Genomic DNA, 13,948 nt, shown 5'->3' with positions numbered 1-13,948 from the left:
GAAAGCGTGGCTACTTGACAATGTGGAAAATTGAGTGGTGGTGTGCTTATGGGATTTATGGGGCCAAAGCCGCTATACCGCCTTTGCATGAGCTCATCAGGCCTCCCCACTAAGGGGGCCTTTTGGCAGTATGTTCTAACCAACTGCTGTGCAGCAAGAGTCCAGCAGCTGGTTTGAATTAGATTCCCTCTGCCAAATATTTCATAATCAAATCTGTAGGAAAAATTCTCCTGGACTTTATATTTTTTAAGGTCTGATTTGAGATTAGCAATCAAACTGAACTTGGGGAATACACCCTGACACTTTGCTCACACTCTGTATTACTTGGATTGTATGTGGAGTAGTTTTGAAACTCATTTAACTCTTGCTGAGGTAGCTAATGTGTAATTGGCATGTTGGTTCTACAGCGATCAGCTCAGGGAGGTGGTTCTCAAATGATACTTTCGTGGATCTCTGTGGATACCCTCTTCAGGGGGTCTGTAAGTTCAAAACTGTTTTCATAGTAATACTAACATGTTGTTTGCTTTTCTCACTGTTGACATTTGCACTGAGTTTGGTAAAATTGCTTGTACCTTATCATGAATCAAGGCAGTTGGCACCAAACTGTATGGCCTTGCAGGGAGAAAACATGCCAGTTTAACCTCAAAATGCCTTTGTTGAGGCAGAAAATTGCTAGTTTTATTTAATCTCAGCCCTTGAGTATTCATCTTGATAATCTGTGAAATGAAGTGGGAAGTGCTTAGAGTCCATTTCTGCTGCATATGGAGGTGTGATGGTTTGTTGCAAAGAAAAGCATGTATGGTTTTTGTGAGCTGAACTCACTGATTTTTTATTGTTTTTTTTTTTAATGGAACACCGCTTTCCCTTCAAAAATAAAAAACTGGCTGACAGACTATGGCTACTCAGACTTGAGTATTTGTCAAACTTTTTATTTTTTCTAAAATAAAATGCAAAATGCATTTGTCATTTAAAGAAAACACTGATGGTATTTGCTAACAATTATAAATTTCTATCTTTCAAACAAAAAATTAGAATTCTGGATAACTTGTATCCCTCATTATGAATTTTGACAGCTTCCCAGTACTTGAAAGACTTGTCTGATGAGATCAGTGGCGATATTAGCAAATGTGACTTTTTTATATAATAAAATGCTTTTAACATTTGGAAAACGTGCAGAACTCAGTGAAAAAATATATTCCAAATGACCAATACATGATGCTGCAAAATTATGCAAGGGGGAAAGAGATCTATTCAACTGCAAGAGAGACCATTGGATTTTTTAATGTAACAAGATTTTGGGGGCTTCCTGGTGGCTCAATGGTAAAGAATCTGCCTGCAATGCAGGAGCCACAGGGAGAAGCAGGTTCGATCCCTGGGTTGGAAGGATCCCCTAGAGAAGAGCATGGCAACTCACTCCAGTATTTTTTCCTGGAAAATCCCATGGATAAAAGAGCCTAGAGGTCTATAATCCATGGGGTCCCGAGTCCAACACAACTGGAGCAACTTAGCACACATAAAAACTGTATTGATAAGGTTTCAGATCTTACCTTGCAACTACCCTTTAAGGAACTAAAAGTTGTTGATTTTTGGTTTGCTGGACGGAAAGATAGCCACAGTTATCTGAAATGGCTATTAAAAGACTCCTTCCTTGTCCAACTGCATATCTGTGTGAGGCTGGGTATATTTTAGCTACATACTGTGGCAGAATCCAGACACACATAAGAGAATTTAGGTGTCTTTTATTAAGCTGTATATGAAAGAGATTTGAAAAAAATTAAAACAGTGCCAGTCTTCACATTCATTTCGTTTTGAAAAATATTATTTTTAATAAAAGTATGTTATTTATATTAGCACCTAATAGCTTTGTTATTTTTATTTTTAAATGAATTAATATTTTAAAGATTTATCAGTTTTAATTTCTCATTATAGTAAATATACTGTATTTCTTAATATAGTAAATATAGTGCGAAGAGCGGGTGGTGCATGAGGCTTCTCATTGCCATGGCTTCTCTAGATCTAGAGCACGGGCCCTAGGTGTGTGGGCTTCTGTAGCTGAGGCACATGGACTTACTAGCTGCAGCTTCTGGGCTCTAAAACACAGGCTCAGTAGTTGTGGCACATGGGTTTAGTTGCTCTGCAGCATATGGGATCTTCATGGACCAGGGATCAAGCCTGTATCTCCTGCATTGACAGGCAGACTCTTTACCACTGAGCCACCAAGGAAGCCCTAAAGTATAAACTTTAATGCTTTTTAATATTTTCACAGTTGTGCAATTACCACAGTCAATATTAGGACACTTGAATCACCCCAAAAAGAAACTCCTTACCCACTAGCATTCACTCTTTATTTTCCACTCCCCCAGCTGTAAGCAACCCAAAGTTAGCTATGGGTTTTATAGGTACACTTCATCTGAGTGAGGAAGTTCCCTTCTATTCCACATTTGTTGAGTGTTTTCAATTTTGGATTTGATTAAATGATTTTGGATTTGTTAAAATGTTTTTTCCATGTCTATTACAGTGATCTTGTAGGTTCTGTCCTTTATTCTATTTATATGGTTTTACTTATCAATTTATAAATCAATTTCAAAATAATTCTAAAATCGAATCAATTTATAAGTAAATTACCATATTGATTTTGAATATTAAACCAACCTTGTACTTCTGAGATAAATCTTATTTGGTCTTGCTAGATTCAATTTGCTAATAATTTGATGAGAATTTTTGTGTCTTGTATTTATAAATTATCTTGGTCTGTAGTTTTTCTTTTCTTGAGATGTCTTCGGTATGGGTATTAGGGTGTTACTGGGCTCATAGAAAGAGTTGTGAGGTATTCCCTCCTCTTCTGTTTTTTGGAAGACTTTATAAAGAATTGGCACTGATTCTTCTTTTAATTTTTGGTAGAATTCATCAGCAAAGCCATCTGGGATTAAGATTTTCTTTGTGGGAAGCTTTTCACTATTAGTTGAAGGGATTTTTAAAATGCTTTAACAGTCATGCTTTCTTAGATAATATTCTGCTCTTTCCCTTTTATTGAAAATATTCTTTAGTTCATGAATGTCACATTTCTTATCTTTGACCTCGAAACCCTATTCTTATGAGCATCTCGTGGGGCAGAATATGTAGGACACATTGTAGAAACTAAGGTTCTTTCTTGCTTATGTTTCTCATGTTTTTTCTCTTCTCTGTTTTGTTTCATTGCTATTCCATTCTTGATTTGACTCTTCTCCCCAGAATGATTTTTTTGGGCCATGCTGCACAGCCTGTGGGATCTTAGTTCCCTGGCCAGGATTTGAACCCAGGCCACAGCAGTGAAAGTGCCGAATCCTACCCATTGGACTGCCAGGGAATTCCTGGAACTCACTTTTTCAAGTAAAAAGATGCACATCATTTTTTTTTTTTTTTTTTTTGTAGTAGAGTAGTAGCAGCAGCAGCAGCAGCAGTATCATATTTTAAGTGAATGAGAGTCAAGAGTTGTAGCCAAGTAGTTCCAAAGTTTCTTTTTTATGACTGAATAATATTCCATTGTATGTACATACCATACATTTTATCTACTCATCAATTGATGGATATTTGAGCTATTTCCACTTTTAGGCTATTAGGAATAATGCTGATATGTACATTTGTGAATAAATTTTTATTCTAATATATGTTTTTATTTCTCTTGGGTACATACCTGGGAATGGAATTGTTGGATCATATGGTACCTCTGTTTAACTTTTTGAGGAACCAGTCAGTTAAAAAAAAAAAAGAAAAAATCATGGTCTATCTTTGGCCAATAGTAGCCTCTTCAGCTGGACTTCTGAGTCTTTTTGATAGGGCTTTTATATAAAAGTATTTGAGGACTTCCCCAGTGGTCCAGTGGTTAAGATTTCATGCTTCCACTGCAGGGGACATGGGTTCAATCCCTGGTCAGGGAAGTTCTGCACTGTGTGGCCAAAAAAAAAAAAGATATTTGAGAATTGCCATATTAGCTGTTATGATAGAACATTCTGGACTTGTATATTTTCTGCTCTAGATCTGACATTCTCCAAGAGACAAAAAAAGATCAGATGTTGTCCGGGGAGAGATAGGATAAGTAGGCAGTATACTGAGGATTTTCAGAGCAATGAAAATTCTCTGTATATTATAATGATGGCTGTGTGTCTTTAGATTGATATATTTGTCCAAACCTGGATTTTGACTGATTATAATGTATTGGTATACATTTATCCTTGATAAAAAATTACCATTCTGGTGATACTGACAATGGGGGAGGATATGCATGTTTGTGGCTTATTTCTTAATCAAAATTGAGTCTTTTTTTTTTTTTTTTTTGACATGCCTAGCCTCTTGGGAGGGCTTCCCTGGTGCCATTGCAAAGAGGTGGACATGACCAAGTGACTAAGCACAGCACAGCATTTCATGGGAGCATGAAAAAAGCTAATGGGAAATTGGGGTTCTTGGGCTATCTGGCCTAGTGTTCTGCTTATGACACCAGGAGTCATTTTTATGGGAAAACAGAATAGTATCTATGTCAAAGACTATAATCTTGTTTTGAGATATACTTACCTAAAAACTGCTGATGATGTTTATAATTTTCTGCATATTTATCAGCATAAATTGCTCAGATTGTCCTCTGACAGTGCATTAATGACTTTTGAACTGTGTTTGTGGTCCTAGGCTGGTTCATTCTGGCTCTGGGTGTCGCTCACCCTCCCTTGGATCTGACCTGACGTTTGCCACCAGGACAGGCTCTCGGCAGGGCATTGAGATGCATCTCTTCAGGGTGGAGACACATCGGGATCTGTCCACCTGGACCCGGATACTCGTTCAGGGCTGCCATGCAGCTGCTGAGCTGATCAAGGAAGTCTCTCTAGGTATAGGTCCTGGCATTTCATTCCTAACAGTAATTAAATGGAACTGTCATTCTTTATTTTAAAGTAAAAATCATTATCCTGTGTGCTAGACTTAAAAATGTTCTGAAATAAGACACCTGAAGGTGATCATGATGGAAAGAAACTGAGTTTCTCTATTTCAGTAGCAAAGTTCGTAAGTATTTTATGTGACTCTGAACACATTCACAACAGTTTCTGTACAACATAACATGGCAGTTTTACTCTTCATTATTTAAATATTTAATAATGTGAGGACTCATTTACTAAATACTAGGTGTATTGACCCTCTTGTTAAGATTTGGAACATGGATAGACACCCTTAAAAGTGTGACCATCTGGAAGACCTTATAGCTGTAGAAAAGTGAAGAATCTGAAATTGAGGTTTCTGTTGCAAAGTTGGATAGAGGTGTGCCCAGTAAGTACTGAAATGAGTATCTAAAGGAAATCACCCTGGTGGTCTCTTTCCATTGTTGAAGCGCCCTCTTGTGGCTTGTCTGTATGAATTTGAAGGGATGGGTTCATATGTGTCTATCTGTGTATATGGTTATGTATAGTTATTTCCAAATTGCTTTTCATTTTAATGAGAACAGAGAGTTTTCAAAATTAAGACACAATTACAGTTTCTAATATGGTTTTAATTACTTTGAACATCTTGCCTGGAAGTTGGTTTAGTTTTGCTCCTGTTTTCTAAGTATTTTGTTTCCTAAACCTAGTTTTACAGGATTTATATAAAAAGAGAAAATGTTTTGAGAGCAGGGAGTCTTGTGATTTATCATCCTTCCCATTGCTTTTGCAAAGTGAGGGGTCTCTATGGCTTTAGAACTGTATGAGCAGCATTTCCATGGGTCATCTTCTAACAGTGACACCAGACAGCTTTTTCAGTGTTGTCACAATTCTTCAGCTGTTTAGGACGTGCTCTGTATTTCCCTTACAACCACAATGATGGTTCAAGCAATGACACCAATGACTAGATCCCGCCTTGGATTTTGACCAAAGTCACCACACCACACGGTCTTTCTCACTTGCCTGTCCCCCACCCATTGTGATTGGTCACCACATTAAGGACTGTGGGGCTCTGGTTTTTGCCTTGGCCACAGAATGTGATTTCTGGGATGGAGAAGTCTTCAGCTGGACAGGCTAGATGCCCTGTGTCCTTGTGTGGAGTCCCAGGGGTCTGGCCAGCACACTCATCACTGGCACATGGGGGTCACCATATCTTCAAGTATCTGGAGAGATATGCTTCCCAAAACAAAGAGTACAATGTGGCTTTTGAACATTTTTTAGTTCCGTGTTGTTCCTTTGGTATCTGTAAACTTCATATTACAGGAAACCAAAATCTATTCAGTCTTTGGCTCACAATTGTTTAAATACAAATGGCTTGAGTAGAGAGAAAATAAGGACCACTTGGTTCCTTATATTTTTAAATGGACCAAAAAAAAACTTATTTTTTGGTAATTTTGAATTTTTTTGTTCTCATTCACAGCTCTATTTCAATATTTTACCTTGGTAATACTTTCATTTCCACAGTTCAAGTCAATTGATGTACTTATTAATCACTTATTCTGTATTTAGAGCTTTCCAGACATACTAAACTGGCTGAAAGTAAATCACTCGGAAAAGAACGAGGATTTCTTTAAAATGTGTGTGTGTGTGCACGCACTCATGCATGGTGCAGCTGCTTAGTCTGTTACATCTTTAATAGGATGTGTGTGCTTAGTGTGCACATACACATACATACGATACATAAATAAGCCGGCATGTCCTTCAGATGCATGTTACCACCTTCTGTTAAATTGTTGGCTCCTTTTCTGAAGTAATTAATATTCAGAGTTCATTGTTTAAAACTCTCCTCTGTGAGTTATTCCTTTTCCTTACTTCTTGAACATGCCAGCTGCCTTGACTGAGTGTTTTTCATGTCCAGTGAAAGGATACATTGGTCTGGGTATGAGGACTTGCTTGTTGAGGAACCATTCTTCCTGCTCACAGCCATTCTCCCTCTCTCGGCTCTGGCTCTCTGAGTGATGATAAACTCAGCTCTCAGAGGACTATTTTAATTCCTATGGGGCAGAGGGCCTCTCACCAGTAGCCCCGTACTAACAATAAAACAGCTTAAATGTTGGTGAAACAGGGACTTCACCAGTCTTGACAGCAGACATTTTGCCAGTCTGGATCAGTTCTTTTGGTCCCATCAATTCAGATGTATCTTTTTGAATTTTATCTTTGGTAGGACTGACAGCATGACTTCCCAACTACTAACCATGTTACTGCCCCTGTCTCTGCCTTTTCTCATTTGGTTGTTCCTCCTTCTTGCCCACTCACAACCTTCTTCCTACTCCTTGCTGCCTATCAGGTTTGACCTCGTTTTTGGGCCTTTCTCAAGTCCCATTCCTCCAGGAAACCACTCCTCAACATGGGCCTTATTGAGTTTGGTATTTAGTCATGTTCTCTACCCTTTACCTTAAGCAGTTAGGGATTTCATGTCTACGCCTGTCACTTATGAGGTCTTGAAAGCAGAGACCATGCCTCTTACTTCTCCAGCACCACACACAGCCTACTGTCTGCACAGTGTTCAGTTGATACTCACTGAATTGAACTGAATCAGATGAGATGTCAAGTAAAGTTATGGTAGTTTCTTCCTCATCTCAATCAAGATGTTGACTTGAATGACCAAAACAGAATTCACTTCAGGACATTCCAAATAGGTTAGGTATCACACATTCTCAGGAAGATTCTTTTCCCTTTTCCCTTTTTTGAAGTCAGAAGAAGTCTTTGTCATTCTCTAACTGAAGTAGGAACTTCATTAGTGATGTCTGTTGCTTGTCTTCAATAGGCTGCACATTAAATGGCCAAGATGTGAGACTCACCATCCACTATGAAAGTGGGTTCACTATCTCCAGGGAAAATGGAGGTTCCAGTAGCATCTTATACCGCTACCCCTTCGAAAGGCTGAAAATGTCTGCTGATGATGGCATCAGAAATCTGTATCTGGATTTTGGTGGGCCCGAAGGAGAACTGGTAAGCATGTTTCTGAAAAACATGTTTATTCTAATAGGTATTCTCTTTCTTATCATTTCTTACCTCTTGTTATAGAAAATTATGGACTTAGCATCTAATATTCCATTTAGAGCCAAGGAAATTCTTCTTCAGGTTTCAAAGATGCATGGGTTTGGCTTTGGGGTTTTGTTTTGTGTTTTCTCCACATTAGGGAATCATCGTCTTTTTAAAGTTTTGTTTGAATATCAGCAAGAAAAATTAGATAACCTTATAAGAAACAGGCTTTTGTCAAATGTAAGATATAAAATACTAAACCTGGCAAACTTTAATAAATGAGTTCTATCCATTGCTGTTATCAGCAATTTGTTGGGATAAGAGTTAAAAGTAATAGTGACTTAGTTGCTATAGAAATTCTGCTGGTCAGAAAAAAATGCAAAGATATGTCCATACACCCATCATCTGTTTTGACTTCCTTGTCCTTTAAAGGAAATACCCACAGGAATTCTTGAGTCCCCTTGGAGAACTAGAGAAGTGTGTCAAGGGTACTTCAGAAATCAGAAATTATGATAAAGAACTCAAAAAGTCATGCCTCTGTGTCTTAACAGTATTGAGCCAGTAGTTCAAGTCTTATCTTATATGTGAAATCTTATGTCTTTTGATACAGTCACAACAGGTATAAATTTGGAAGACAGAATCTTGAAGTTTTAGAACTAACAGAGATCTTAGGGATAATATAGTTCAAACTCCAAATGAGAAAACTGTGACTAGAAATCTTCTTTTAAATGATGAACCTTTAGGAAACTGTGGATAGCCATGGACTTCAAAAGCCTATTCATCGGGTGTCAGCTGTCCAAATTAGAGGCCTGTGCTTAGGAAGGTATAACTAGCCCTCCCAACTAGCTTCAAGATTTGCCATTCCCACCACAAACTGATAAAGGGTGTCAAAAATCTTAATAGATGATCACACTTAAGCTGAATGCGCTACCATTCCCTGTGGGAAATATACTTACAGTTAGTGGTTTCCATATAGGATATTCCTCTTTACTTTACCTCTTCTACTTTTAAGTTCTTCCTACCTGGCATGGTGGAATCTAGTACACCACTAATAGTGTCCTAATTGTGGATGTGAACTCTCACGCTAGTGTTTAATTATGCTATGGAATAGCCTTACTTCTGAGTATACTTCCATTTGCAGCTCTAATTGCCCAAGTGTGGCCATAAATCTGGCACATCTTTTACCCAAGTTCTTTTTAAAAAGTAGAACACAAAAAAGTAGTTTCCCTGGTGATCCAGTAGTTAAGAATCCACCTTGCAATGCAAGGGTCACAGATTCAATTCCTAGCCCAGGAAGGTCCCACATGCCAGGGACCAGCTAAGCCTGTGTGCCACAATTAGTGAGCCAGCACTCTAGAGCCTGCGAGCTATGACTACTGAAGCCCGAGCTCTCTTTTGCCCATGCTCTGCAACACGAGAAGCCACCGAAATGAGAAGCCCGAGCACCACAAGGATGGGTAGCCCTCACTCGCCACAACCAGAGTTTTCCTTCTCAAAGAAGCGAAGACCCAGCGCAGTCAAAAAATTAATGAATAATTCTTTTTTTTAAAAGTAGAATATCACGTTCAAATTTGTTTACTTTGCATGTTTGTGTATTATAGCATCTCTGTATAGCAGTGATAATTAATGTCCTTTCTCCACAGACCATGGACCTGCACTCCTGTCCGAAGCCGATTGTATTTGTGTTGCACACATTCTTGTCGGCCAAAGTCACTCGCATGGGACTGCTTGTATGAGCAGCAAAAAAAAAAATCAGTTAAAGAGCCTTGAATGTCATAAGAAGTATTTCCACCTCAAAAAAAAAAAAAAAAAGCACAAAAAGAAAGCTCTTTGCTCTCTCCTCCAGCACAGTGCCTTGACAAGGACCCGCAAATCACTGCTGAACTGTAACCGTGTTTAAAGAAGAGCTTGCCTTTTACAAGCTACCTTGGCCAGAAATTCTAGGACTCTAATAAGCTCCAAAATGAATCTGTTAATTTATTGTCTAGTCTCCTAATTTGGTTTCTAAGTAATTAGGTTTATTTCCCTTGTTAAGAAGGGTGGCTCATTCTTTTTCATTTTGGGCATAATCAAACATCTGAGCATTTTCTTCTTCTCCTCCTTCCAATAGAATTTGTTTCAGGCTTAACCTTGACCACTTATTTAGAACAACCATCCCTTCAGAGGTGCTAGTTTGCAGCGGCCTGGGCTTGGTCACTCCATGTAGATTAGACATTTGGTTGGAGTTTACTGTCCTCATTTACTCCTCCTACCCTCAGAAGTCCTTGAATTGCATCACCAAAGGGTTCTTCGCCTGTCCTGGCTCTCCCTGTATCCCACCCTGACCATCACGTCCCACCACATCACCGGCTTTGCCACTCCTGAGTGCTCACTTTAGGACTTAGAACTTAGGAGATTTTATTTGCCTTGCTTTCCACTCCCTTTCTGGTAGTGACCAACTTGAAGAGCAAGTTGGTAACCACTGCTCTGAAAGCAAAGTTTTGCTTGTTTTAGGATTTTCTGATTTTTATCTTTGGTAGGAGCCAGGGGATAAGATTTCTTTTAAAAGAAAATCCTCATTTTAGCTGAAGCCATTTTTTATTGCTGACCAAATGTGCCTTTGGTGAGGGTTAATGGAGCTTTATTAGTCACTGTTTGAATAACTGGATATCACTGCCATTCCAGGGAAGTCATCTATCCTAATTTTGAGGAAGTCTTTGAGGTGGGTTTCCTTAGTGTGGTATGTTTTCCAACTGGTAGATCATCTGAAGCAAGATAAATCCCGTAGAGCCAGCTTGTTTTAAAGAGTACACATCAGTGAAGTCAGCACACCTTCAGCACAAACACCGTATCGCGTCGCTTTGGGCTGTGTGAGCCCAGGCAAGATCCAAGCCCAGGCCCTTTCCCTCCGGGGCAGCAGAGTGGCATCCATCAGCATTGCTCACTCAGTGACGCATCCTGCAGTGGGCAGGGCAACGGGACCATGGAACAGCTACCTGGGCTTCGCTCAGCATCACCAGATGTGTCATCAGGAGTCCACAGCAGCAGTGAAAGTGCTGGTTCTGCAGTACTGGAGAATCTCATTCTGCTTCTTTTTCCTAATTATGAAGGAGGTCTATATCTGAAACCATTTACAACAGTACAACAGCTATATAAAATGTCAAGGTTAGTACAGTCCCCAGATCCAAAAGAAAAGATAACACTGACTACCTGTTCTCTGTGCTCTCTGGGGAAGGGTCTAGGAATAGTTCTCATTTACTAGAGTTATCAAGAATGCCATAGAGGATGTGTGTACTATGGAGGGTGTTGGAGGATAGCAATCCAAAGATAAGAAGAAAAAAAAAAACACCCACAAATGTACTATTTGCAAAGAGCTATTTGGTTGAGTGCAGACAGATCTATAGGCAGGACATATAAAAGAGCAGACCAATGAGCAGTGACTGTTCAAATTAGACTTTGTAAACTCATTGTCTTCCCTCTGCCCTATAAGTTAGTTCTTCTCCCAGCTCCAGTCCCCAAAATGTTCTACTTAAAACTGGAAATTGAAATCTAGGCAAGAATATAACTTTTAAGAGCTTTTCTTATGTTTTGAAATTTCATAAATCTAAGTTTGGTTCCATCTGGGATATGTTGCAAGTCAGAGAACAAAGAAAATATCTTGAAGATCCAGCTAAGATTTCCGGAAGCAGAACGTCAACACACAGTACCCTCAGATAAGTGAGCTTAGACACTTTTTGCAGTGAGAGTATTATTAATCTGAGAAGTTGAACAATACAGTCATCGACTTACGCAGCAAAGCCACTTGGTGAGGTTTTCTGTGTTAGTATGAAAGGCTAATAAGCCACTGAGGATTTTTTCTGGGGGAACTTCTGAGCTACCCTGCTCATTCCTTATATGAAAAAGATCTGTTAAAGAGGTGTGATTTAAATGTGGGCAGGAGAGGTAAGGCATTGTGTGCATTTTGGCTCATTTTTCTCAGGCTTTAACTGTCATTTAACTAGCACCAAGATCCCTAGAGTTTCTTAACATCTTTTGAGTCTTGATGTGAAATAAAAGTGTTTGAGGAGTTTCCTTTGACCACAAGCACTCCCAAGAGCAAGAGCCCTTTAGATGCTTGTTTAACAAATGTCAGCAGCTTTCCAATCATGGGTGACCAGGTTGTTCTTCAAGTAAGTGTGTTTGTGGGACTCTCATACCACAAATGAACTGCTTTTTATGAATAGGACAACCTTGATAAATAGGTATTTTGTATCAAGATGCCAAAATGTGGCAAATTATCTTCAAATGGTAACTGCAGATGGGCAGTTTTGATATTTCACCTCTTTTCTAGAACAGCTGACTTTTCATTTCTCTTTCATTTTGAATTAGGAAGACTGTTGAGGATGTGGTGGGCTTCCCTGTGTCAAGTGGAAGGGAGCCGCGAGTAGCATCCCCTCATTCCGATGGACCCATCCTGTGTCCTCGGGACCCACTTGAGGGTGTAGACATCTTCTCCACATTCCACACAGATGCCTACAAGCAGCTAACTGGGGTGTGAGCTTTCCTCCTTCTCATTTTCTAAAATTTCTCCCCTCCCTCTCCAAAAAAAAGAATAGGAAGAAAAGGCTCAATTATACTTTTTCTGGAAAATGTGAGTCCTTTCCTCAAGTCTTCAAACAAACCTTACCTGGAAATTAGTATCTAATATTTTATATGAAGAAATACTTTAATGTATGTTTATACAGTATTTATTAGGTAGTCATAACTGTAAACTCACCTACCTAGAAAAGTTTCAGATTAAATATTGGGACATGTACAGGAATCAAAAATATTACTTTGAAGGTCATTTGCCTATTTTAAAGCCATGTTTTAGCACCTTTTAGGCTAGGTGAACTCTGATAGTGCCTGTTCCTGTCATCTGTACTCTCACAAAGTTATTGAAAATTATTGCATGCAGGAGAGATCAAACTGTTTATTTCCTATATTTTTATAAGCGGAAAAATCTCTCTGACCAACAAATGATTAAAGCTGTTACTGATTATTCTCTGAATTTATCATTTCAGCTGATTACATGCACTTAGCTAATAAATCAAAATTTATTCTTTAAAAAAAAATTAAGCTGTGTGGAATCTGGACAAGACTACATTTCACTGTCAATGGTTTTGATGGATAAAAGTGTGTCTACTTTTGAGAAAAGGTTATAATGGATTGTTTTTAATTTTGAGAGAACCTCCAGTCTTCTTGTTTAATTTATATCCATATTTTTTAATTCACATTATCTTGTAAGCTGCTATGCAAAATCTATTAAAAACCCTACCTACTTAAAAAGTTAAACATTTTTGAAGTTTTCAGGGAAGACCTGTAGACTTAAGCACTTTCTCTGCTTTTTTTTCTTATATCTTAGACACGCTGAATTATGTTCTTATTATTTTCACTTGTTATAAGCTATTGATTGTACATAATATTTAAACCACCCGAATATCCAGCATACATTTCCATGTCACTGCCATTCACTACTGACGCCGTGAATGAAATGGCTGGTTAGAAAGCCAAAGGCCATTTTTTTTTTTCCAATATCCAATGAAGAAGTAAAATGCCAGATCTCTTTCGTCTCAAAGCATACTGAGAAAACAATTTAAAAAAATAAAAAAAATTAAAAAAAAAAGCATACTGAGATCTGCATATCTGTGTAAGGAAAAGAGACTGATATGGGATTCTGCTTAAACTTTAAGTTGAAATTGATAATAGTCATATTCATTTGTTTTACCGATGTCTATCAGATATATTACATGCCAAGTGGTACTACATCCTATTGGAAATATCTTTCATTTAAATTTGAATCCTTATCATGGCTTTTTTTTTCCCCCTCCATTAGATCAAAGTAGAGGAATCTGCCATTTTCTACCATTCTATGTACCAATTTTAATGACTTGGTGATCTAGAATTTTGTTATACATACTGTCTTTAAAAACTGACAACAGCAGTCCTCCCACCCCCGCCCACCTTTTTAAGCTATATGTTTCACTGTGCTGGGTATGGAGACACTCATTAAATGTGTGATGACAGAC

At 38.4% G+C, this 13,948-nt stretch overlaps 1 protein-coding gene across 2 annotated transcripts in view; it reads left to right on the top strand.

Annotated features, from left to right (window-relative positions):
• Nucleotides 1–9,902, top strand: part of SNTB2 (syntrophin beta 2) — a 72,858-nt gene extending 62,956 nt beyond the window's left edge. For both annotated transcript variants that reach the window (XM_081512705.1, XM_081512704.1), the window contains 3 exons: nt 4,660–4,856; nt 7,705–7,889; nt 9,566–9,902. In XM_081512705.1, coding sequence (XP_081368831.1) covers nt 4,660–4,856; nt 7,705–7,889; nt 9,566–9,658 — 475 coding nt within the window. In that variant the 3' untranslated portion in view covers nt 9,659–9,902. The remainder of the gene's footprint in view (nt 1–4,659; nt 4,857–7,704; nt 7,890–9,565) is intronic.
• The last annotated feature ends 4,046 nt before the right edge of the window (nt 9,903–13,948 follow it).

The sequence above is a fragment of the Giraffa tippelskirchi genome, chromosome 7, assembly GCF_054371585.1.
Source record: "Giraffa tippelskirchi isolate mGirTip1 chromosome 7, T2T-mGirTip1v1.2.pri, whole genome shotgun sequence".
NCBI classification, from domain to species: Eukaryota; Metazoa; Chordata; class Mammalia; order Artiodactyla; family Giraffidae; genus Giraffa; species Giraffa tippelskirchi.
This window is presented reverse-complemented; position numbering and strand designations above follow the sequence as displayed.